A 25,321-nucleotide genomic window follows, 5' to 3' on the forward strand; every position below is an offset into this window, starting at 1 on the left:
TCCAGTGAAGGAAGAAACCACTTTTTCCCTGTGTCTTTTTTTTTTTTTTTTTTTTTTTTTCAGAGAGGAAAAAAGAGAGAGAGAGAGAGATAGAAATATCAGTGATGAGAGAGAATCATTGATTGGCTGCCTCCTGCATGCCCCATACTGGGGATTGAGCCCACAACCCAGGCATGTGCCCTTAACTGGAATCAAACCCTGGACCCTCCAGTCCCAGGCTGACGCTCTATCCACTGAGCCACACCAGCCAGGGCCCTTGTGTCTTTTTAAAGGTGGGAAAAATCTTTACAAAAGCCCTTCTTCCCCAAAACATATTTTTTTCTTTTCTTTCTCATGCCCTTTTCTAAACCAATCATCATTAGCAAGGTGAAACTGATTTCATTATTGGTTTGGGAGTTAAATGAAGGCTGGGAATTCATCATCATATTACCATATTTCTGCTGAACTTTTTACTCTTTGGAGCTAATGCCTTTTTTATCCCTTAACTGTGGTTTTAGTAGGATTTTGGGAGGAAGGCAAACTAAGTGCTCAATCTATCTGCCCAGTTAATGGGAAGTTCTTCTGCCACTTTCTCTCTCAGAAAGTATCTGTACTACTAGCTCACTTTCTTTTTCTTTCTTTCTTGTTATTAAATTTTTCCCATGCACAGAGGTAAGAGTATAATATAATGAACACTCTTATCCCTAGTTTGGAGAATTATAATATTCAGATTTGCAATTATATTTATTTTATCTACCAGGTATATTTTTATTATATATTTTGAAGTAGATTGCAGATACCATGGCATTTTTTTAAATATACAGTATTTTATTGATTTTTTACAGAGAGGAAGGGAGAGGGATAGAGAGTTAGAAACATCAATGAGAGAGAAACATCGACCAGCTGCCTCCTGCACACTTCCTACTGGGGATGTGCCCGCAACCAAGGTTCATGCTCTTGACCAGAATCGAACCTGGGATTCTTCAGTCTGAAGGTCGACTCTCTCTCCACTGAACCAAACCGGTTAGGGCGATACCATGGCATTTTACTTCTAAAGATTTCCAAATGGATCTTTAAAAAGTTAAGATTAACATAGGGGAGCATATATTCATTCTGCTTGGTGTTTCGGGATTCTTTTTTTTTTTTAAACATATTTTTATTGATTTCAGAGAGAAAGAGAGATGGAAACATCAATGATGAGAGAAAAATCACTGACCTGCTGCCTCCTGCATGCCCCACAGTAGGGGTCGAGCCCTAAACTTGGGAATGTGCCTTCAGCAGAAATTGAACCATGACCTCAACCACTGAGCCACATCAGCCTGGGCCGGGATTTTTATGATATATTCCCAGAAGTGGGATCACTGGGTCAAATGGAAGTTCCATTTTTAATTTTTTGAGAACTCCATACCGTTTTCCACAGTGGCTGCACCAGTCTGCCTCTCCACCAGCAGTGCATTAGGGTTCCCTTTTCTCCACTTCCTCACCAGCACTTATCATTTGTTGATTTGTTGATGGTAGCCATTCTGACAGGTATGAGATGATACCTCATTGTCATTTAAATTTGCATATCTGATGACTAGTGACCTTGAGTATTTTTTCATATTTCTCTTGGCCATCTGTATGTCCTCTTTGGAGAAGTTTCTATGTAGATCCTTTGCCCATTACAATAGCTAGGATCTGGAAATAGCCCAAATGCCCATCAATATGAGTGGATAAAAAAGATGTGGTGCCCTGGCCAGTGTTCTCAGCATTGACCTGTCCACCAAAGGGTCTCGGGTTCAATTCCCAGTTAAGGGCACATACCTGGGTTGCAGATTTGATCTCTGGTTCCAACGGGGGTGCACCAGGACCTCATTCGTGAGGCAACCAATTGATGTGATAGACAAATCAATGTTTCTCTCTCTCTCCCTTCCATTCTCTCTAAAATTTCCTTGAGTGAGGATTAACAACAACAACAAAAAGATGTGGTACATTTACACAATGGAATACTATGCAGTTGTAAAGAAGGATCTCTTATCCTTTGAGTCAGCATGGAGGGACCTGGAGAAGATTAGGCTAAGCTAGTCAGAGAAAGACAAGTAGCACATGATCTCACTGATATGTGGAATCTAATGAACATATAGATTGAAATAATGAAAATAAATTGACAAACAAAATAGATCCTGAGACATAGAAGCATGCAACAAGCTGACAAATCTCAGAGGGAGGGGGATAGTGTGGGAAGAGATTAATTAAACAACTTATATGCACAACTAATGTACACAGACAATAGTTCAGTGACGGCCTGGGACAGGGATGGGAGTGGGGTGGAGGGGCTCATTGGGGATAGGAGGCAGAGGAAGAGGGATATCTGTAATACTTTCAACAATAAAGATAATTTTTTTAAGTAAAGATAATTTTCTATTTAATGATGCTGTTATTACAGTTAACAAAATCCAGCTGACTTGTATCTCCTGCAGGGCAGGGAGGTCCCATCATGTTGGGGGAGGCTTCAAAAAGGGCCTACTAGGGGACTCTTTCCCCTCCCCACGTGGGAGTCTGTGCTTATTCTTCAATAAATTCCCCCTTTTGCTATACCATCTTCCTTCCATGGATTCATTCTTTGACTCCGATGGACAAAGAATCCAGGGGAACATCCTGCCCAGGGGGACACCACGTGTTCCAGTTTAAAAATCCCATAACAATGCCAAAACCGGTTTGGCTCAGTGGTAGAGTGTCGGTCTGCGGACTGAAGGGTCCCAGGTTCGATTCCGGTCAAGGGCATGTACGTTGGTTGCGGGCACATCCCCGGTAGGGGGTGTGCAAGAGGCAGCTGGTCGATGTTTCTCTCTCGTTGACGTTTCTAGCTCTCTATCTCTCTCCCTTCCTCTCTGTAAAATATCAATAAAAATATATTTTTTTTAAAAAAATCCCATAACAAGAGCATATCTCTCTTGTTTCTCTGAACTTGCCCATAGTTTGCTGTTAGACTGCATGTGCTGAGCTGGAACTTTTTGTTGTTTCTGCATAAACCCATTTTTGCTGGAGAAATATCCGGCTGTCTATGTGTTAAAGGCCAACAAGTTAAATAAACTATCCAGCTTTTAGAATGGTGTTAAAAAAAAAAAAAAAAAAAAAAAAAAGAACCTACTAGAAAGTTTGGAAATAACTTAAATGCCCATCAATAGACTAGTTAAGTAAATTGAGATATATCCATGCTGTGGAATACTGGGAAATATTAAAAAATATGACATATATGACATAGTTCTATACATGGAAATATTTCTACATTATCACTGTGTTTTTTAAAAAGTGTAGCCCTGGCCAGTGTCACTCAGTGGTTAGGGTGTTGACCTGCCCACCAAAGTGTTGTGGGTTCAGTTCCAAGTCAAGGGTATGTACCTGGGCTGCAGGTTTGCTTCCTAGCCCCTATTTGGGCACGTGTGAGAAGACCAATCAATGTGTCTCTTTCCTCTCTCTCTCTCTCTCTATCTCTCTCTCTCTCTCCACCTTCCTCCTCCCTCCCTTCCACTCTATCTAAAAACCAATGGGAAAAATGTTCTTGGGTGAAGATTAACGAAACAAAAACATGTCTCAAAATAGTATGTACAGTGTGGTCCAATTCTTGCTTTAAAATGCATGTGGCTGTGTATGCACACTAAAGCAGTCTGGAAGGATATAAATCTAAATGGTAATAGCACTTGATCTTGAGTGGCAGGATTGTGGGTGCTGTTTTCTTTATACGTTTCACCAAAAATGTTGTACTGTTTGGGCCTTCAGCTGTAAACAGGAAACAGTGTAGACTGTTGCCCCTTCTGATACAGGAGAGTAGGTCTCGGGGAATGCAGACGGGGAGATGTGGTCTTTGGTCTGTAGACTTTTAACATGTAAAGTGAATGGCATCCTTGTTTTATAAGTGTGGGAAGGTAATAGTCAATAATAAACTGTCATATAATGGAGTTCTTGTAATAACACTGAAAAACTATGGCTTTCTTGGGGGGATTTTTAAGTCTGTTTGTTTTTTATTGTGGTAAAATATACATAACAAAATTTACCATTTTATTTCTAAGTGTACAGTCCAGTAGCATTAAGTACATTCACATTGTGGTACCACCATCACCACCATCTCCAGAACATTTCATCATTCCATACTGACCTTCTGTACTCATTAAACACAAACTCCCCTGCACCCCCACCCCCAGTGCCTGGTAACCACTGTTCTACTTTCTGTCTCTATGGATTGGACTGTTCTAGGAACCTCATAGAAGTGGAATCATACCACGTTTGTCCTTTATGATTGGGTTATTTCCCTTAGCATAATGTCTTCATGGTTCATCCATGTGGTAGCATGTATCAGTATTTTATTGTTTTTTAAGACTTAACTAATATTTTGTATGGATATACCGTATTTTGTTTATCCATTTGTCTACTGGTGGCCACTTGGCTTGTTCCCACCTTTGTGGCTTTGTTTTTAAAAGGCTATGCTTTTGGGATCTGGTTTGAACTCAGGTATTTCACACCTGGGAAGATGTTGTAGCACAGAGGATCCAGAGTGGAATGAAGGAGACAGAGACAGGGCAATAGCGCAGCTTCATGTGACTGGAAGGGGCAGCTTCCAAAGAAGAATGCAGAAAACCAATAATCTTAAGGATCTTGATTTTTCTCTCCAAAAAAATTTTTTCTCCCTATATTTCTCGTGGGTCAGTCACCTGATGAAAGTAGAAAAGCAGTAAAAACAACTGACAACTAACTTTGACTCTCTCTTCTAACTCCTCTCCTGATGTGATGTGTTTGTTTTGTCTTGTTTTTTACTGCTCAGTAAGCATGCAGTTCTATCTCTTACTATGACAGTGCTTTTCTGTGAGCTTTTCTATAATTTAGATGAGTTCTGTTGGATTATTTATACACATGGAATTCATGTATTCCTTCATTGAGAAACATATTTCTTCAACATCAACTATGAGCCAACTGTGCTAGCAGGAGGATCGAATGCCTTGTCAAAAATTAAACATTCAGCCCAGCCAATCAATGTACGTGGCTCCGCAGTTGAGCGTTAACTTATGAACTAGGAGGTCATGGTTCGATTCCAGATCAGGACATTTGCCCGGGCTGTGGACTCAGTCCCCAGTGTGGGGCATGCAAGAGGCAATCCATCAATTGTTCTCTCTCATCATTGATGCTTCTTTTTTTAAAAAAAATATATATATTTTATTGATTTTATACAGAGAGGAAGGGAGAGAGATAGAGAGTTAGAAACATCGATGAGAGAGAGTCATCGATCAGCTGCCTCTTGCACACCCCCTACCGGGGATATGCCCGCAACCAAGGTACATGCCCTTGACCGGAATCGAACCCGGGACCCTTCAGTCCCCAAGCCGACGCTCTATCCATTGAGCCAAACCGGTCCTGGCCATTGATGCTTCTTTATCTCTCTCCCTCTCCCCTCCCCTCTCTAATCAATAAAAATATTTTTTAAATGTAAACGTTCATTCTCAGAAGATACAATTAAACTCCATGTGGCATGTTAAGTCATTATTACTATCTTAATAATATTAATAATATTAATATAAATATTAAGAAACTGACCTGGCGCCCTGACCGGTTTGGATACAGCATCGACCTGCGAACTCCAGGGTCCCAGGTTCGATTCTGGTCAAGGGCACGTACCTTGGTTGCAGGCACATCCCCAGTAGGGGGTGTGCAGGAGGCAGCTGATCAATGATTCTCTCTCATTGATGTTTCTAACTCTCTATCCCTCTTCCTTCCTCTCTGTAAAAAATCAATAAAATATATTTAAAAAAAAAAAAAAAAAAGGAAAAGAAAAGAAACTGACGTGGCTGTGCCCTGTCGCTTTCCCCTGATGCCCCGGTTCAGGTAGGGCACGGCCTCGGCTCCCCCAGACCTGCGGAGAGCTGGTCGCTGTGACCTCCCAGCCTGAATATCCCCCTGATGCAAGGCTGCCCCTGCCCCGGAAAGGCCGCCTCCTGCGCTCTGTTGCCTCCTCCAAAGGGCTTATCCTGTGTGTTCTCTCTTGCCTTAGACCGTCCTCTGCAAACAGCATCAGCAGCACCACGTCTTCGAGCCACAGCGGCTGCGCCCCGGAAGCCCCCGCACCCCCCGCTGCGGGTGACCTCGCCAGCCGGCTGTCGAGCGATGAAGGGGAGATGGACGGTGCTGACGAACACGAGAAGTTAGACTGCCAGTTCTCCATCCACCACCCCAGGCCGCTTGCGGTAGGCCACCCGCACCCCTCCACGCGTTTCCCTGGCTTCGTGGGCCTGCGGGGGGTGGTGTCCGAGGGCACCCCCTTCTCAGGGGAGGTCGTCAGGACCCTGTGTTACGGGGAGGCTCACCCTGAGATGGAACGGTTGCCTTAGCGATACCCTTAGACACCTGCGTGTCTGTGGCCCGCCTCGGAGCATTCGTGCTTGAGAAGCAGTGTTGATATAAGGGCACCGGGAAGCGGGCCTCCTGGCTTTGCCCGTCTGAGAACGGAGCCTCTGGTTTCAGGAGTTCGTCTGGCTCACCTGCGTGGGGAACCGTCTGTCGTGGCAGCGCCAGGTGCCAGCCCTCGCTGGTTGTCTCCCCTGTCGGTGCTGAGTTTTATTGTTATTAGTAAGTGTGACCATATGGCACTGGTGCTGAGTGAGTGTGTGTGTGTGTGTGTGTGTGTGTGTGTGTGTGTGTGAGGAAAGGAGGAGGCGTTTCATGTCAGCGTGATTGCTGATGAACAGAAAGGTCGGTTTCTTCCCAGTCCTTGAAAGAGGCCATTTAACAACTCAGATCATCGAAATCGAGGTGGGGAACCTGAGGAGGCAGGAGCTGGAGGCTCGTCTGCGTTTGCCCTGCGAGCACCTGAGAAGGAGATGCCTGGTGCTGCCGTGCCTGAGCTGAGTGCAGGGGGCCTGGGACGCGGGGCCCGCGGCTGGTTTCCTCTGGGGCCAGCTGGACTCCTGTAGGAATCGTGTTGACTCCTCCTAGCGCTCAGGGACTGTGTCGATGAAACCAGCCCTGCATCTAGATAGAGCAACTCCTTCCTTCCTCCTGTCTGTGAGATGAAGGGACGCCAAGTTCACTTCCCGTTGCTGGGGGTGATGGTGACCTGGACCAAGAGCCTGAGACTTTTGCCTCTTAGCTATTTCAGAAATAGTGAGAGATAATCAGGAATGCCTTTGACTGCCAGTCACAGATAACTCATACAGTGCATACACTGTGGTCATCGAAGGATCCTCTATAATAAAGATGGGATATACAAATGGTCATTACGCCTGAAGCATAACGACCAACCACGTTACGACCAGATCACGGATCAGCAGGAGGGTGGGGCAGCGAGCTACAAGAGGGGGCGCGGAGAGCTACTGGAGGGGAGAGGGGGCAGGGCAGCAAGCTATGAGGGGGAATGAGGGAGGCGGAGGGAGGGAGGGAGGGTACAGCGGGCGGAGAGCTACAGGAGGGTGGCAGCTAGCTAATGGCGAGCTGGTGCACGGATTCGTGCGCAGGGCTACTAGTCTCTTATAACAAGAAGTGTAGAAGTGGGTGGTTCCAAGCAGAGGGGCACTCTGTGCAGCCTCTTCCCCTTTCACACCTGGTCTCGGTGTGTCTGCTCTAGTCCTCACTCGGTAGCATTTGCACAGATGGAAAGGGACAAACAGAAAGGGAGCCTTCTCCTAAGGTGCTATTTTATACCATTTCATTGGGGAGAAAATCTTCCTGAACAACCCCCACCACCACCACCACCACCACCAGATTTCTTCTGCCACCTACCAGAAGTGGGTCACATCCCACCCCTGGGCCACTCGACAGCAGAGAAGGATGGGATTGCAGTGGCACAGGATGGAGGAGCCAGCACGATTCACCCCAAGGTTCTGGGAAGGGACTCACCTTCCCTGCTCACTGCTCCATGTCACATATCAGAGCAAAAGTGTGGTTCTGTTAGCAAAGAAAAGGCAGGGAGGGGTGGGAGGGGGTGGCAGTTGAGGAGACTGGCAACCTGTGGGGTCTGACATAGTGGCCAGTGCCATGAGGATCTGCCAAGGACATAATATATAACCTGGAATAAGAGCCTCTCAGGGCATCAGGCCTTGCGTCTCTATGGAATTAGAGATATAGAAAGCAAAGGAAAAAAGGTGCCCCCCAGGTCAGAGAGAGAATGGGGTCTACCAGAAGACCAGAGTCTGGAGCACATCAAGATGTTTGTCCAGCCCCGGGTGGCTCATGTGGCTCATGTGGTCCCGTGCACCAAAAGGTCACTGGTTCAATTCCCAGTCAGAGCACATGCCCAGGTTGTGGGCTTGATCCCCAGGAGGGGGTGTGTAGGAGGTAGCTGATGGATGTTTCCCTCTCACGTCCATGTTTCGCTCTCACTCTCTCTCCCTTCATCTTTCTCTATAAATCTTCAATAAAATAGAAACAACATTAACAGGACTGGTGATCATCAAAAAGAGCAATTTTTTTTTTTTTAAAGACGTTTGTCCAAATGACAGGCTGCCAGGGTACATAGGATTCGAATCACTGGGCTCTGCGCTCAGTGGATTTGTGTGCCCTTAATGTTTTGCTGATTTAACGGAAAGGCCATGGGTTTGTTTCTTTGCTTTGTCCTTTCCCTCATGGTCAGCGGCTACATTAAATCATTTTTGTAATGAGCCCTGCTTCAGTGTGTCCGTTAGCAACTGGGATGAAGGAAGTCCTGGAAGAGCTCCCACCGGCTGCGGGGGACCAGCCTCCACGCTGGGGAGTCCCCTTGGTGCGTTTGCTTGGTCAATAAGCACTTGCCATGAAAGTGCAGGAGAGCGTTTTTCATCAGAAGCACCAGATTTGATGGGTGGCAATGTTTGAATACAAAAGCCCCCAAACAGAAGCAGGCACCAAACAAAGGGAAGGTCTTGCGTCTGCTCCTGAGAGCTGTGCCAAAGGCCGGTTCCAGGAAAGGTCTGCGGAGTGAGTGCCAATCCAGCACTGTGTCTGGGACGGAGGCCAGGAGCCGCTGGGAGGCCTGGGGAAAGGGAGAGGAACCGCGTTTGAGTTATAGAGTCATTTGCAGACTCGTCTGAGCTCCAGACCAGCCAAATGTCACCTTCTCAGAGGCCGCTTCTTGCATTTCTGGTTGTCCTAACATCATAATAAAAGGCTGTGTACTAAACATCTAACTGCCTGTATTTCAGCCATATTGTTTTCAGTGTGATGGTTTGATTTAAGCAGTTTGAGGGGCCTTATCTCTCTCATCCATCATGTACCCCAAATCCCCCTATCCTCATATTGAAAAAGAAGGTAATTGGGCCCCTGGCTTTTGTCCATTTATAATCAAGTCAGGCACATAGGCATTACATGTAATGTAAGACTGTGTAGTGATTCCAGGGTGAAAGGCAATAAATGTGGGGTGAGAGTTCACAGAGGCAACGTTACTCAGATAAAGACCACTGGAAACGAGTCTTGATTAGGGCACTGAGGGAGGGGAGAATTGGGGTTGACAGAGAAGAGGGGAGAAGACAGGCAGGCGGAACAGCATGAGTATAAGCTCAGAGGCAGTGATGTGTCCCTGGGCAGCCCACAGGTGCCGATAGGAGAGGAGGCGAGGTCCGGACTGGGAAAGGAGGAGGAGGATAGCCGAGTCAGAAGTGAAGTGACTCTGTTGACAACAGGTAGGAAAGGCATGATCAGTGGCAGAAGAGCATCACAGTGAGGTGTTTCCATTACTGTGATAAGAAGTAAGGAACCACCAGGCTCCTTAAGAGGATGGGTGAATCCTGGCCGGTGGGGTTCAGTTGGTTGAGTGTTGTCCCTCACACCAAAAGGTTACCGATTCGACTCCCTGTCCAGGCACGTGCCCGGGTTCTGGGCCCAATCCCTGGTAGGGGGCATGCAGGAGGCAACTGATCAATATTTTGTTCTCTCTCTTCCTCTTCTTTCTCTCTCTAAAAATCAATTTTAAAATCTAGAAAGAAAGAAAAGGGAGGGAGGGAGGGAGGGGGGGGGGGAGAAAGAAAAAAAAAAGAAGATGGTGTTCAATAAGCAGGTGGTGCTAAAAAAATAAATAAATAAAATTAAAAAATTAAAAAAAAAAAAAAAAACACATCCTGGCTGCTGAATGTTGTTGGTTTGGGGTTTTTCGACCTAAAATGTTGGCTCAGTCCCAGAGATAGAGAAGGCAGCCCTCTGTGCTATAGTAGAAAATTAAATGTTACTATTGTTGAGTCACAATGTGGTGTTCTGCAGAAAATCTAGAGCTCCAAGTAAAGCAGCACAGAAATATTTTTGGCTCCGGTACCATTTGCTTCCTTATTTTTGAGTAAAATTGTACCCCTGTGTGTTTTTATGCAAATGTTATTTTTCTCAGTATGGTTTATATTAGCTTAGTAACCTGTAATCAAAATTAAAATGTGTTTTTCCCCTCACAGTTTTGCTCCTTCGGGAGCCGCCTCATGGGACGAGGGTACTATGTGTTTGACAGAAGATGGGATCGTTTTCGGTTCGCACTAAACTCCATGGTAGAAAAACACTTGAATTCGCAGATGTGGAAGTAAGTGAGCCGTCTTTGTGCACTATGAGGTCAGAGCTGCCCCACGACTACCTGAACCCCAGCTTTCTAAACGCGTGTCAGTAGCTGGCTTTTTGTAGAACAAAAATGATTCTGAAGTCAGGATCCACGGTAAATCCTTAACTGCCGGCTCTTCACGGCTTGCCTACCGTGCTCCAGAGCAGGGGTCTTCAAACTACGGCCCGCGGGCCACATGCGGCCCGCAGAGGAGTCTGATCCGGCCTGCCAGGTTTTTTGGGCAGTGAGCGCAGCCGAGGTGTTACAGTAGGAATTAGTAGTTCATATAGTCCAGCCCTCCAGCTCTCTGAGGGACCGTGATCTGGCCCCCACTTTAAAAAGTTTGAGGACCCCTGCTCCAGAGGCACATGCGATGTGTGTGACGCTTTGTCTTCTTTGTGTGGGTAATCTTCTAACGAAAAGGGTGTTAGAAAGGAGCTTGTTTGACAGTTACAAATGGCCTTTTTTGCTGTAAGAACATGGAAGGGTATTAAGAATGTGTTTCTGTTTGCAATATGAAGGCTATCGTGTCAATACTAAAAACAATGTCAGGACGGTTATGGACCAATTTCTAATCGCTTAATGTCCAGCAGGGCAGCTCCCGAGTGATGTCGGGAAGGTGGTTAAGCTTGTCTTTGGCCCTTCCCGCCTCCCTAGACCCCTCTCCTCCCCTCTGCTCACACTGCTCTCTGACCTAAACCCAAACTGACGTTCCGCGTCTCTGATGTCCCTGTATTCTCCAACACCTCCCGATGTATTTACATTTCCGTAGGCGTGTCCTAAAAAAAGGAAGAAATCTTCTTGACTTAGGAAAATGCTATTGGGAAGCAGTGACAGGCTAGACCCTCTCAAACCACAGCACATAAGAAACTGCCCTTCTGGCCACTTGGTAACACAAGACCAGCCTGCTGCCTAGCCCCACCCCCACTCCTGCACAGGTGAGCTCTCCAGCTACCACGACCCCTTAGAACCGTGGCTCCCTCGGATCTAAGCCCAGAGGGTTGAGGAGAGCCGGCTCTGAGCCCCTCGCCCTGCCCAGGGAAGGCCAGGAAAGGCGAGGAAGGCATCCCTGAGGAAGGAGAGGGTCCTGGCAGCGGGGATGGGAACCGGACTCAAAGCCTGCCCCTCTCCCAGGCAGCTGTGAGGCCCAAGGAGCTTCCAGACCTGAACACCAGGAGGTATAGTGGCCTCTCACGGTGGATGGAGGACTGAAAGTTAACACTTCCCATGAAGCAGGAAAGGGCCATAGAGAAGCTTTTCGTGTCTTCCCACGGAAGTGACTGCCCCGTGTGTCTGAAAGGCCCCCTCTGGGTGCTGGTGTGCCCCTCCGACACAGCCACCGTCGGTGCTGCATGCGGGTTGCCGTGTCCGGGGGTCCCGGTTCATGTGTCCTCCTGCGATGGCTCCCCCCGCGATGGCAGCCCGCCTCGGGGTTCTCGGAAGGGTAAAACCCAGGCACGTGGAAGGAATGTGTTTATCTGTATTTCGCTACCTGCTGTCCTGCCAGCTCAAGCTCCATATTCCTTTCCTCCTCAGGCACAGGAACCCGAGCCACAGGGCCTCAGGTCCCTCCCCCCTGTTCAGGACTTGCCTAACCAACCTACTGTCACTGAGCAACATTGGGGCTGCCTGGGTGTCAACTCTGGAGAGCGTAGCACCCCGCGGCCCTCTCAGCCTCGCTGCCCAAACCCCAGGCCCCGACGGGCCCGAACCCGGAGGGATGGCAGCCGATGAGGGCGTGGAAGACGTTAGGAAGAAAAGGAGCGGCCAAGACTCTTTTTTCTTTAACAAGCACTTAACGCTGCATCAGGAGACGCCAACACAGTATTCCCTTGCAGCCAGGTCAGCATCTGGAGCTCCGTGCCAGCTGGCAGGGGAGGACGGGCACTCATCAGTCACTTGGTTCGCATCTGTGGGCTTTTCACGGGACTTCCCTAGGCCAGCGTGCGAGACCGAAGCCGGGCACCGCCTGCAGCGCTGAGACCCGCGGCCGTTTGGCCCCAGCCTAGACAGACGCATAAGCCGCTTAGCACGGGGATCGGGGGTCCCGGGGACAGGGAGCTGCCTCATGGCCCTTGCCCTGCAGTCCCCCCGCCCTCCTCCCCTCCTGCCTCTGCTGTCCACTTAAGAGTCGTGGGACAGGAAGGAAAGGGAGAGAAAGCGTGCCCCGTCCCAATCCTGAGTGTCCGCGAGGCAAGGTGAAGGACTGTGGGCTCCGCTTGTGTCCCCACAAGCTGAAGCGTGAATTGACGCTTTGGGTGGGAACATCACAGATGCGGGGACCTTCAGAGTAGATCCCAGAGAAGGTCATTGAAGGGGATCCTCCCTCAGGGAGCCGGCTGGCACTTGTAAACAACGTTTTATCGCAAGTAACTGCTGAGCCTCTGCTTGGACCTCTCCCCAGACGTTAGCTGGTAAGGAACGTGAGGCAAGGGAAGATGGAGCGGAAGGCCTGCCATCCACAGAGAGGCAGGAGGCTGCCGCAGGGCCCGTGTGCTGATGCCTCCGGCCTGTGGGGAGGGCGTTGGGCAGGGCCAGGCAGTCAGGGGGGCGTGTGTAAGCCTTTCCGGTCTGATTATAGGGGAGTCCCTGCCCAGCATGCATACTGATATTGCTACTGAGAACCACCTGCTCACCCGTCCACCCACCCACCCATCCATCCATTCGTTCACTCATTCATTCATTGCAGCAAGCCTTCATGGAGCACTTACTTAGTGCTGACAGGATCTCCCTCACTCTTCAGGCCTGAGAGAAAGTAGATTTTCCAAACACCATTATGGCCACACACAAAAACGGCAGCTTTTTTTTTCCTCTTATCTCTGATCTCTTCGGTCTGGCGTCTTCAAGGACTCGTCTGTCCATATTCAAGGGGGTCCCCCCTAACAACCGAAGCCACAGCTTCACCCAGCTGCAGGCAGAAACGGGATCCCGGGAGCGCAGCGCTAGGAGAGGCGTGTCCTTGTCAGCGGGGCCTCTTCCCAGAGTCGTCGTCCCCCCCTCCCCATGCCACCGCTGGGAGGGTGGCCGCCCGGGAGAAGCCCCATCTCACAGCCTGGCTCCAAGCTCCTGGGGTGCAGGGTGCAGGCCTGCCCGCCGTCGGAGAGTGAATTCCTCGCTGCTGGGGCTTGACCCCCAGGGGCACAGGCAGGGGGCAAGGTGGGAACAGAAAAGAGCCATTGGCAGTGCCCGCCGGGCTCCTGAGGTCAGTGGGATTGGGAACAGCTGGTGCCCGCAGGGCCCCTGCGCCTCCCGGTCCCCAGGCCCCGGTTTGGAAACGGGAACTGCGTCCATCCGGCACAAGCCCAAAGAGGGGGTGTGCAGGGAAGCCCCGGGAGTGGCCACCACCGGGCTGGCCTTAGCGCCCAGAGTAGGAGGGGCCTGGGGGTTGCTCCCTGGCCCTCCCAGCCTCCAGGAAGACCTCCCCCATCCACCTGTTCTCCCTGCGTTTGCTCAGAGCGAAGCAGACATTCCTGACCTCTTTCTCCGGGTACGTGAGGGTCCCTGTATGCTCACCCCTTCCTCACACGGGGACAAGAAGGCCTGTGGCAGGGCAGCCACCCCGATGACAGCTCCTCGGAGTGAGAGCTGAGACTAGGGGCGGGGTGGACGGGGGCGAGGAATCAGCCCTGGGGCTGGGCACGGGGACACCCAGGAGCCACACGCTCACATGGAGGCACCTCTCCATGGAGTAAACCAGAGGCTGCAGAGAGGAAAGGCAGGCAGAGGCGGGCTGTGAGAGGGGAGTTTCCCACGCCGCCCGGAGCCAAGAGCAGGCTGGGGAGGCAGGGGACAGGCAGGGGGCAAAGCCTGCTCCGGCCCAGGCGGGCAGGCGACAGGGCCTCACTCTTCTCAGCACACGCCAGGACCCCAGGGTGGAGTGGCCACTTCCCAGTAAAAACCACCTTCATCGCTACCGGCATAGAGAGGAGAATACCGCTGGGGACATTTAGATTCTAAAGCACATTCGCTTATTTTTTTTTAAATATATTTTATTGATTTTCCACAGAGAGGAAGGGAGAGGGATAGAGAGCTAGAAACATGGATGAGAGAGAAACATCGACCAGCTGCCTCTTGCACACCCTCTACCGGGGATGTGCCCGCAACCAAGGTACATGCATGCCCCTGACCGGAATCGAACCTGGGACCTTTCAGTCCGCAGGCCGACTCTCTGTCCACTGAGCCAAACCGGTTTCGGCCACATTTGCCTCTTATCCGTGAACCCAAATCAGCCAGCATCCAGGAGCCACGCACGGGGAAAAAAGGACCCCGAAAACCCAGAAGGGATTGTACATAGGGTGCAGGGCATCGCCGTCGGGGCGAGGGGGGCCGCGGGGAAGGGCCATCCTTCAGATGTTGCCATCCACCAAGGCTTCATTGTCCATCGTCCGGTCCCCCCGGGGTGTCTCCCCGCCCGCCCGCCGCTCACCGTCTGTCCCTCGCTCTTCTCTCACGCGTAGGAAGATCCCTCCGGCGGCAGACTGCCCCCTGCCCTCGCCCGCAGCCCACATCGCCGCCACCCCCGTGCCAGCCTCCGTCTTGCAGCCTTTCAGCAGCCCCGGTGCCGTGTACCTCCCTTCGGCTCCCATCAGCTCGAGGCTCGCCTCCTCCTACATCATGACGTCCGCCATGCTCCCCAACGCCGCCGCCGCCGCGTTCGTGGCCTCGCCGGACCCGGGCGCCCTCCTGCCGCACCCCGCCGCCTTCCCCCACGTGGCCGCCACCCTCAGCCTCATGGACTCCACCTTCAAGGCCCCCTCCGCCGTGTCCCCGATCCCGGCCGTCATCCCGCCGCCCGCATCCCACAAGCCATCCAAAACCAAAACCAGCAGATCCTCAAAAGTCAGAGACCTGTCCGTCCCTCCTCCTCCTCCTCCTCCTCCTCCCCCTCCTCCTCCTCCTCCTCCTCCTCCTCCGAGCAACAAGAAGAGGCGGCCGCCGCCCGCGCCGGCCCCCGCCCCGTTCCCCCTGCAGGCGCCCCTCCCGTCCCCGCTGGCCGGGCCCCACAGGAAGAACTGCGTGCTCGGCGCCAGCTCGGCCTTGAACTCCTACCAGGTGGCTCCCCCCTACGCCAGCCTGCCCGTGCACACCTCCAACAACGGGGTGAGCCCCCTCCTCAGTGCCAAACTGGAGCCCTCAGGACGGACCTCGCTGCCCGGCGGCCCCCCGGACATCGGGCGGCACCTGGGCCCCGGGGGCGGCAGCGAGCCCTGCCCCCTCGCCGTGCCCGCCCTCGCGGGGGACCTCGCCCTGGCCTCCCACCACGCCGTGTCTTCTTCGCTGCCCCTCTCCTTCGACAAGTCGGAAGGGAAAAAGCGTAAGAACGCGAGCTCGAGCGGCAAAGCCTGTAAGATCACGAAGATGCCTGGGATGAACAGCGTCCACAAAAAGAACCCGCCCAGCCTTCTCCCGCCGATGCCCGACCCCGTGAACAGCACCTCCTCCTCCTCGCGGCAGGTAAGGGACGCGGCCCCCCAAGTCCCCGGGGCGGCGGGAGCGGGGCAGCGCCCCTGCTTAGCCCCGGAGACTGTCCCGTTGTCCCCAAGGCCACCACCCGCCGCTGCCTGCCGGGGGAGCGGGTGCTTCGCCAGGGCCCCGTGTGCTCAGTCTGTGCCACCCTGGGCACCTTAGTCCTCACAGCCGCCCGGGGCAGCTGGTGCCGTTGTCATCACCGCCTTCCAGAGGAGGAAACTGAGGCACAGAGAGGCCTTGAGCTCCCCACGCTGCTTCCCTTTTATACCTCGAGCTTCTGAGGGTGGTCTCATTAAAGGGTTCTGTTGCGGAGGAGTTTTCTCTGGTCTGTCGGGAGTCCCCTCCGGAAGAGCTGAGGCCAGGCAGGTGGAAGGAGGACCAGCGTCCCCTTTGGAGGGTGCCGGCTTGTGGTTCCGGCCCCCTGGGACTGTTCCCACGTCACCTGGCTGCCCCGGGGCCCCTCCCCCTCTTGCTGGTACAACTCTTTTTTCTTTTCTTTTTTTAATATATTTTATTGATTTTTTACAGAGAGGAAGGGAGAAGGATAGAGAGCTAGAAACATTGATGAGAGAGAGACATCAACCAGCTGCCTCCTGCACCACCACCACCACCACCCCCCCACTGGGGATGTGCCTGCAACCAAGGTACATGCCCTTGACCGGAATCGAACCTGGGACCTTTCAGTCCACAGACTTACGGTCTATCCACTGAGCCAGGTTTCGGCATAACTCTTTTTTCCCCAAAAGTAAAACGAACAGCAACGGGCACGGAATTGTGCGATGCCACTGTACCAAATGGGGGGGGACGGGGGATTGTGAGGAAAGCTGTGGGAACGTGGGAGAATCCGTGTGTCCTTCCCTTGTGTTCTGTTCCCATCCCCGAGTCTGGTCTGCCTCCCAGGCTGGGGACGCGACCTCGGGGAGTCCCCACCTGCACAGACGGGTGCCACGAGGCTCCGCGGAGAGAGCCAGGCCAGAGGAGCCGCTCCGCAGGCTGCCCCGGGGCCTTGCCCCTGCCAGCCGGGCACCTGCTGCCGCAGCCCCGGAGTCACAGCCACAGCATGAAGTGCCCGGACCCTGAGCCCAGCCCCATCTGGGGACGAGGACCGGGAGAGACGAGAGGCAGTTGTGTCATCTTTACAGGAGGCTCGTTAAAACCTCACGGGGAGAGCATCTCGAGGGGGATTCACAAATCACAAGCAAACACTTGAGAAGCAGCAAGCTTGGATGCCAAGGGCCAGACAAGCTGCAGCCGAGGCCAGGGAGGGAGAGGGGGAGGACAGAGCGTCTCCCAGGAGCCCGGCCCCTCGCACGTGTGTGCAGCTGCAGCAGACGTGCTGCCTCTGGCTGCTCAGTGCCGGGGGGGGGGGGGGGGGGGGTAACCCTCAGGGGCCTATGCTGAGGCTCACCAGAGGTTCAGTGCCGCCTCCAGGTCCGGATGGAGGCACAGACCTCCGAAGATTACATGTGCACCTGAGTTCCCTGGGGGTTGCTAGGATGCAGGTTCTGAGTCAGGCCAGGGGCAGGGGCGGGGGTGGGAGAAGGCCTGAGAGTCTGCATTCTAACAGGCCACTGGTTTGCAGGCCACACGCTGAGCGGCAGGCTATCCTATCACCCATTTCAGATAAAATCTTAGCAGCTAACACTCAGGAGGGGGGCTCCGCTCCAAGTCCTTCAGCTACATTTAACACCTGTAGCCATTCCCCGTTGTTACTGTCCTTCGATAGATGAGTCAACCAAGGCACAGGAAGATGCTCTGGGGACCAACTGAGGTTCTGTTTCATTATATCTGGTAGGAGTAAGGCCAGAATTTGCCAAAGTCACACAGCAAGTACGTAGCAGGGCTGGGGTTTAAACCAGGCAGGTTAGCTCTGGAGCCTGGGCTCTTAGCCCTCCATGCCTCTCACGTGTTCATGGCGTGCCTGTGTGTGGAGTAAAGACCGCTCTGTTGACTGTTGGGTCTGCCGGGACATAGGGAATGTGCAGTCAACACTACGAGCCAGTCACCAGCGGGGTGAGAGGAGCAGTCGGGCCGCCTCCAGCGAGGGTCCATCAGGAAGGAAATCCAAAAAAAAGCCGAGGAATGTAACGGCTGCCTTGGACCTGGGTGGTACCTGGGTCCTTGTCACCAGGCCATTAAGAAAAGGCTTTGTCCAGGGATTTCTGAATGTTGGAGAACAGCCTTTGGAGAATCTATGTTGATCCTCTTAGAAGAGACTGGAAGGGGCATGGTGTGAGGTTGAGAAATTCAAGGTAAACTTGTGCTCTGGGGACCAACTGAGGTTCTGTTTGATTGTATCTGGTAGGAATAAGGCCAGAATTTGCCACAGGAGTATTAAATTAAACAAAATGACTGCAAATGTAAGGCAGATGTCTTTATGCAAAGCTGAATTAATGTAGAAGGCTAGTTCTTTATATTTTTTTTAATTTATTTCACCGGGGGGGGGGGGGGGAAGGGGGAGATAGAAACATCAGTGATGGGAGGGAATCATTGATCGGCTGCCTCTTGCACGCTTCACACTGGGGATCAAGCCCAAAACCCGGACATGTGCCCTGACCGGGAATCAGACCATGACCTCCCGGTTTGATTCCCTCTGAGCCAGGCCACTGGGAGGCCAGCTCTTCGTGGGCCAAAGGCGGGAGCTGCCTCTGGAACGGCACTCACCCGAGGACCAGCCCGAGTGTACCAAGGACAGCCCGTGCTCCCAGGGCACTGTCCAAGGGCCAGTCCGCCTCCCCTGGAGGAGGACACCCAGGGCCATCGGGCCGTTTTCCTCGGGAACAGTAAGGGTGCGCTGTGTCTCCTGGCTGAGAAAACGGACCCAGAACAAGGCCCAGGCTTCTGTCCCGCGCTGGTCCGCGGGAGCCTGAGCCAGAGATAAGTGAGGGTAGGACTAAGTTCAGAGGTGGAGGCGTCTGTGTAACCCTTTGGCCACAGATGGAAAAGCTGGGCCTCAGTTCAATGCTCTGGAGGGAAGGGGGGGAAGGGGGGGGGGAGCGGGCGACAGGACAGGCCTCTAGCCAGATTGCTTTATCCTCATCCCGAAAACGTCCTCACCGGGGAAGCAGGATTGAGTTCCCCTCCGTTATGCTTTCCTCTGGGGTGGGAGTGACATCCTCCAGGCACCGCTGAGACGTTTTCGTTTTCTCTGCCATTTGAGATGGACGGGAGGGCAAGGAGCACGTGGTGGCACAGCCCTCTCCTGTCCCCGTGGACTCCTGGTGTGGGTGGGGCCTGCCCACGCTGGCTCGCTGTCTGAGGAGGGCTTCGCCGATGTCTTTCAGGTTGGGAAAAACAGCAGCCTCGCTCTGTCACAGTCCAGCCCTTCAAGCATACCCAGCCCAGGACACAGCCGACAGGTAAGTTAGGGGGCCGTGGAGGGGGTGGTTGGAGTACATAGGGTCGTCAGCGGGGTGGAAAGAATGTGGTTATTTGGGTCAGATCCTGGTTCAAATCTCATCTTGTTAACAGCACGGCCGTCTGGCTTCCCACGTTAGTAGTTACTAGCTTTGTGCCCTTGGGCACGTTACGTAACTCCTCTGTGCTTGTTTCCTCACCATATGATGGGGATTATAGCCAAAACCAGTTTGGCTCAGTGGATAGAGCATCGGCTTGGGGACTGAAGGGTCCCGGGTTCGATGCCGGTCAAGGGCATGTACCTTGGTTGCGGGCACATCCTCAGTAGGGGGTGTGCAAGAGGCAGCTGGTCGATGCTTCTCTCTCATTGACGTTTCTAACTCTCTATCCCTCTCTCTTCCTCTCTGTGAAAAATCAACAAAATATATTAAAAAAAAAAAAAAAAAAGATGGGGATTATAATGGTCCCTACCTCATAGGGCTTTTGTGATGATTAAATTAACTTATTCACAGAAAGCCCCTAGAAAATGCCCAATAGAACACACACGTATTAGCTATTACTATTATTATTAGCAGCCGTGTCATATTAGGCAGATTACTTTGAGTCTAATTTTTTTTTTCATCTGTTAAATGGCAAAGTCAATGCCTACCTCCTAAGATTCCTGTGAAAATTAAATAAGGTGATGTGGACTAACGGGCCTTGCTAGAGGCAGGTCAGTCAGTGCTTTCTCCAGGCCTCTGGGGAGCTAGAGCCACCCTTCGGAGAGCGGTTCCAAGCCGGGACTATTCAGGGTAGACTTGGGAGTTTTATGAACTTGAGGTGTGAGAGTTAGTCCGTGTGTGAATAATTTCCTCCATTGGCGAGCATGTGCATGCGGGGGAGGCCAGGGAGCGTAGGGGGGCGGGTTCCGCATGCCATGCGTGATCGGGGAAAAAAATATAATGATGGCTATGTTGTGTTGTCTTCGATACGCTGTAGGCTTTGCAGACAACACATTGCGATGTATATTTGTCTGTGTGTTGGCCTTTGGGGTTTCCTCGCAAATCTGGGGTAGAATTTGGGGGAAGGTTATAGGGAAAAAGTCTTTGTCTCCCCAGATCAAGGAGGGTGCCTCCATTATTTTGAGTCGCGATGGCCCTTTTGGGGCCCGAGCACCTGCCACCGATCCTCTGTGGGCGGAGGGGGTGGGGGTCTCCTCTGTGCTCGGGCAGGGGCTGCCTCTGTGTACAGCAGACCTCCCGCACAGGTTGTAAGTGCGCCTGCCCGGGGCTCCAGGCCCCCCTGTGGGGACCCGGAATGCTGGCAGTCAGCCTTGACGCATGTAACCGTGATGATGATAGTCTGTTGAGTCCTTTCTCCACAGAGGCTGGGCTAGCCACCCTGTCGATGCATGTAAACCTTTAACAGACCCTGTGAGAGACAAAACGGCCATCCTCATTTTATAGATGAAGGTGACTGGGCGATGAGGCTAAGTCACGTGAACCCAGAACCTCTGTCTCCATAGTCTGTGCTTCACCCATCACTCTGCCTCTTCCTTAGATAATTCCCTGAGCTGTCTGTAGGTTAGCTACCCTGTTTCCCCGAAAATAAGACAGTGTCTTATATTAATTTTTGCTCCCAAAGATGTGCTAGGTCTTATTTTCAGGGGATGTCTTATTTTTCCATGTGCTAGGTCTTATTTTCGGAGGATGTCTTATTTTCGGGGAAACACGGTAAGAACATCCTAGGTGAATGAATTGGGGGGGGGGTGAAAGAGAGAGAGAGAGAGAGAGAGAGAGAGAGAGAGAGAGAGAGAGGGAGAGAACACAGACTTATTCTGATCCTCTATGCTGGAGAAAATCCCATGAATTCATCCTTGCATTTCCCCCCACCGCTAGGATCTTTGGGGTTACCCTACATGTATGGGGTCCTTTGCAGACATCCCCTCCTGCCTTTGGCTGCTGTAGGGGTTGGGGTGGTCTCCTTTTTGTTATAGATGAGAAATCACTCTGTTCTCAAATCCTCGTGGTAATCCCAAGCTTCTTTTCTTTTCTAGAAGACCACAAACAGAGCGGGCAGGATAAGGACTCTTCCATAGCAAGACTATGAAGCCACTTCCAGACCAACGCCTGGCCTCCGGCCCCGCCCAGGGGCCACGGGGCAGGGAGTGGGCAGTGGGGGATCCATTTCCTGGGCCCGCCTGTGGCTCTGGCCTTTCTTTGTCTTTTTCTTTTTTATGACCAGTTTCTTTCGTTTTTTGGAGAAAAAGAAAAAAGGCAAGAGAACGTGAATTTGAGATTTACAGAAAACAATACCCATGTTTTGTTTTCTTCGTTGTCTTTCGTTTGCCACATGTACACATCCTTCCAAGCTCGGGGTCCCTCCTCCAGCTTCTGATTCAACTACTGCACCGTCGTTTTGCTCCAGCCACGCGAGCAGACCATTCGGGACGTCCGTTCCCAGTTGGCATCATCATCGGAAACTCGAACTTGAGCACACAAAGTGCTTTTTTCCTTGCCCTCTCCCGCCCATCCATCCCATCCTCTCTGGGTCCCCAAGGCCGTCTCAAGAAGTTGTCTCTCATAAGCTCGCCTCTGGATGGCCTGGGAGGGGCTCCGCTGGGGAGCGGAGAACAGAGGCAGGAGGGTGGCCAAGCACCCATCAGGTTTCCAGGGCACCCCAGGACCACCGTCCGGCCGTGCAGCTGAGAGAGGGGATATACCGGGTCAGGTCTGGACCGGGCCTGGGAGGTGGCCGGAAGCAGAGAATGGGGGTTGGAGAAGCTATCCTTCAGAGATCGTGAGAACTGGGTGGTTGTGGTCCTCTGAGCTTGTTAGGAATCCAGGGTGCCCTGGGCAAGGGCCCAAAGCTGGTCAAACCAGAGAGGGATGCCCCCCCCCGGGGGGGAGGACAGGAGGCCCCAGGAGGCCACTCTGAAGAAGGCACAGTGCCCACAGCTGTGGACACTCTCCAGCTGCCCTCCAGGGCCGGGCAAGAGGAGACAAGGGGAGGGAAGGATGGATCTGGGGGAAAGCTTCCATGGAGGGCTATGGGTCAAACCCCTGGTGAGAATGAGTACCAGCCCCGCCCACCCACCTCTGTGCCCTGGGCCACACGACCCTGTGACTCGGGGCCCCCTGTATCAGGGTCTGCCGGGTTATCAGAGGCCCAGCTCAGACACAGCCACCCCGGGTCAGAGTGGTAAGGCCGGCCACGCCCTAGCGAGGAAAAGCGCAGCTGAAACTATTCACACTGGAGTCTGAAGGAAACGTCAGTACTGTAAGCTTTAATCAGGAATCGGTCCGGAAAGGAACGCGCCACGTAAAGTAAGTGTTCTGCGCTGTCCACCCTGTCCCTTGGCACAGAGAGTGGGAGTTTCACCCCTACATCAGACAGGAAAGCCAGAGTGGCAGCTGGACACACACCCTCACCCCCACCCCGAAGTCTTCCTCCCCTCCCCAGCCCCCTCCCCAAAGATCAGACTACTGTTAGGTTTCAACACGGAATGGAATCCCACTGAGGCGGGAGGCTAGCGGAGTGATTTGCATCGATGAAATTGCACTGACAGTGTTTCTTATAGGATTACTACAATTTTTTTAATATAAAAATGAAGATTTTTTTAAAAAAATCAATGAGTTGATATTAGGTACCAGGACATTAGTTCAGATGATTTCGTTTTTATTTCTACAGTGTTAAAAGTGCACTTATATGCTGGTTTATTTACATCTTGCGGGGGGAGGGGGAAGACTGCAAATTGAAGGGAAAATTGTTACTTTTCCTTTTTTTAAAAAAAAAAAAGGTGGTTAAGGCAGATTTAAAACTTATAAATGTTTAAGAAATTATAAACAAGATTAGAACCTTTGGGGGGAAAAAAAGTTTAGAAGATATTCTTAAAGTAAATTTTTATAGTGTTAATTTTGTAATAATTTATGTTTTACTATATGACAGAGCTAACTGACCAGAAATAGTTTCAGAAACAATATGAAACTTAGGAAAGTTTTAAGCAATGTTTATATTTTTAAAATGTTCTTTGGATTATGTTTTTATTGTACATTTCTTCAGACGGAAAAGTATGTACATATATCTTTGTTATTTTTGCACAATTTTTTTGTCTTGTTCAGTTTTAGACGTCTGTGTGTGGTTGTGTTTTTGTTTTGTTTTTTAATATAATTTATTTTGAGTTGTAAAACTTGCAGGAGTAAAAACAAAACGAGGGGGGGGAAAAAATCTCAGCAACAGAATAACCCTCTGATCTACAAACTCTTACATATCCAAAGAGGGAACACAAAGGTTGAGAGATGAAGTGGCTGCTTCTGAGAAATAACATCTGGACAGGGACTCAAGGAGCAATTCCATCGTGGGTGTGAACGTTTTCGCGCCCTCCATCTTGAATTGCAAGCTGGAATAGCAAGGCTCCCCACCGAATGCTGCTGACTTGGTGAAAGACTGGCTCTGACCAAGGCGAGGACATTTCTGGAAAACTGAGCAAAAAAAAAAAAAAAGGGAAAACCCACGGTGTCTCTTCCTTCACGGTCAACCACAGGTTTACTTGATAACCATGTATTCAAAACTCACAGCTTGAAAAAAGTGGAATGCAAATAAAAGGTTTTCTTTGGTTTTGTTTTCATGGAGTTCAACTGGACCAGCCTGTAAAGCACTATCCGGGTGACCCCCTCTGGGTACTTCTTTTGTTCCGCCCCCCACCCCCCTTGGCCCTCTCTCCCTGCCCCGGGACTGCACACCCCAACACCCCCCTCCACTTGCCTGAAGATCTCGTGACTTGTCGCCAGCCACAGAGGCTCACGAAAGCTCTGGTTGTTAAGCATAGCGCAATGCATAGACCTGTCAGCCATAAAAAAACAAAGCGACTTGGATAAACTTGTATGCCTTCTTTTGTATCAATGTACCAATTGTAAATAACGCTGATCAACCTTTGTAGAGAATAGTTTATACAGCATATTCTATTATTGCTGATTCTCAGTGAACTCTTGTTTAAAAAAAAAAAAAAGGAAAAGAAGAAATTTTCTATTTACACCTTCTATTTTGTTATGCTGTTGGCCCATGGCACTTTAACAAAAAAAAACTGTGGGTTTTACGTCGCTGGCCAGTCATGGGGGTATATTAAATAACTATTGTTGCACAGACAAGAATTTGCACCTGATCATTTGTCCTTTCCTACTACCCGACTTGAGAACCTTTTCCGGAAGGATTCTGAAGAAGAGCATGTCCAAACATTCGGAACCAAGGCCGCCCTTGTGGGGTGGGTTTCTCTTCTTTTCTACGATCCATATTTTGTAACACTAGGCATCTCCTCCTCCGCCCCGCACCTTCATGTGTTAGCACTATCAGAATTCATTCCATGCCTGCGATATTGTAAGCAGAATAAATGTCTAAAGTAGGTGTACATAGCAAACTCTATGGCTTACAGTTTTTTAAAAAGAGGAAAGAACAAACATGTATCTATTGATACTGCCACGGTTCCGCACCAGGCCTGGTCACATTCTCCAGGGAGCGGTTGGGTTTTTTGGCTTTTTTCTTTTCTTTTTTTTTTTTTTCTTTTTTTTGTAACATGGTTTTGTAAATAAAATAATTTATATGTTTGTAAAACTTAAGTCTTCGGGTTTTCATAAGATTTAGATTTTCTTTTTCTTTTGGGTTGCATGTGTTCATGCCAGGCAAGCCTTCCATGCCAGCCAGGACATACATTTGAGGCAAAGAATAAGAGAGTGAATTCATTCAACAAATCTTTCTGGAGCATCCTGGCTGCGGCTGCCCCTGAGCGAGGCGCTCTGTGCTTAGTGATGAGAAACAGACAAGAGTCCCAGCTGCTTCCTGCAAGCAGCTCGGTGGGAGAGACCATAAATAAACACACGATGGAATGTGTAATTACAGATATCGGCAAGTGCTATGACTCTACGAGAGGGAAGAAGGAGGAACCGACAAAGTGTGTGAGGAGAGTGCTGTCAGGGGGTTTTCTCTAAGGAAGCCAGCTGCTGGCACGGTGTGGAGAGAGGATCCGGGCAGAGA

General features: G+C 51.1%; 1 protein-coding gene across 6 annotated transcripts in view; it reads left to right on the plus strand.

The window, feature by feature from the left end:
• The window catches only part of ATXN7L1 (ataxin 7 like 1), a 234,334-nt gene extending 209,474 nt beyond the window's left edge, over positions 1-24,860 (plus strand). For 4 of the 6 annotated variants that reach the window (XM_084897806.1, XM_084897810.1, XM_084897808.1 and 1 more), the window contains 6 exons: positions 5,999-6,191; positions 10,353-10,474; positions 12,026-12,331; positions 14,947-15,943; positions 19,243-19,317; positions 21,351-23,803. In XM_084897806.1, the coding sequence (XP_084753932.1) occupies positions 5,999-6,191; positions 10,353-10,474; positions 12,026-12,331; positions 14,947-15,943; positions 19,243-19,317; positions 21,351-21,392 (1,735 nt within the window). In that variant the 3' untranslated portion in view covers positions 21,393-23,803. Of the gene's footprint in view, positions 1-5,998; positions 6,192-10,352; positions 10,475-12,025; positions 12,332-14,946; positions 15,944-19,242; positions 19,322-21,350; positions 23,804-24,159 lie in introns of those variants that run through there. The other 2 variants (XM_084897812.1, XM_084897807.1) reach the window with 2 other exon arrangements.
• The last annotated feature ends 461 nt before the right edge of the window (positions 24,861-25,321 follow it).

Source organism: Pipistrellus hanaki (assembly GCF_964339955.1).
Source record: "Pipistrellus hanaki genome assembly, chromosome: 10".
NCBI classification, from domain to species: domain Eukaryota; kingdom Metazoa; phylum Chordata; class Mammalia; order Chiroptera; family Vespertilionidae; genus Pipistrellus; species Pipistrellus hanaki.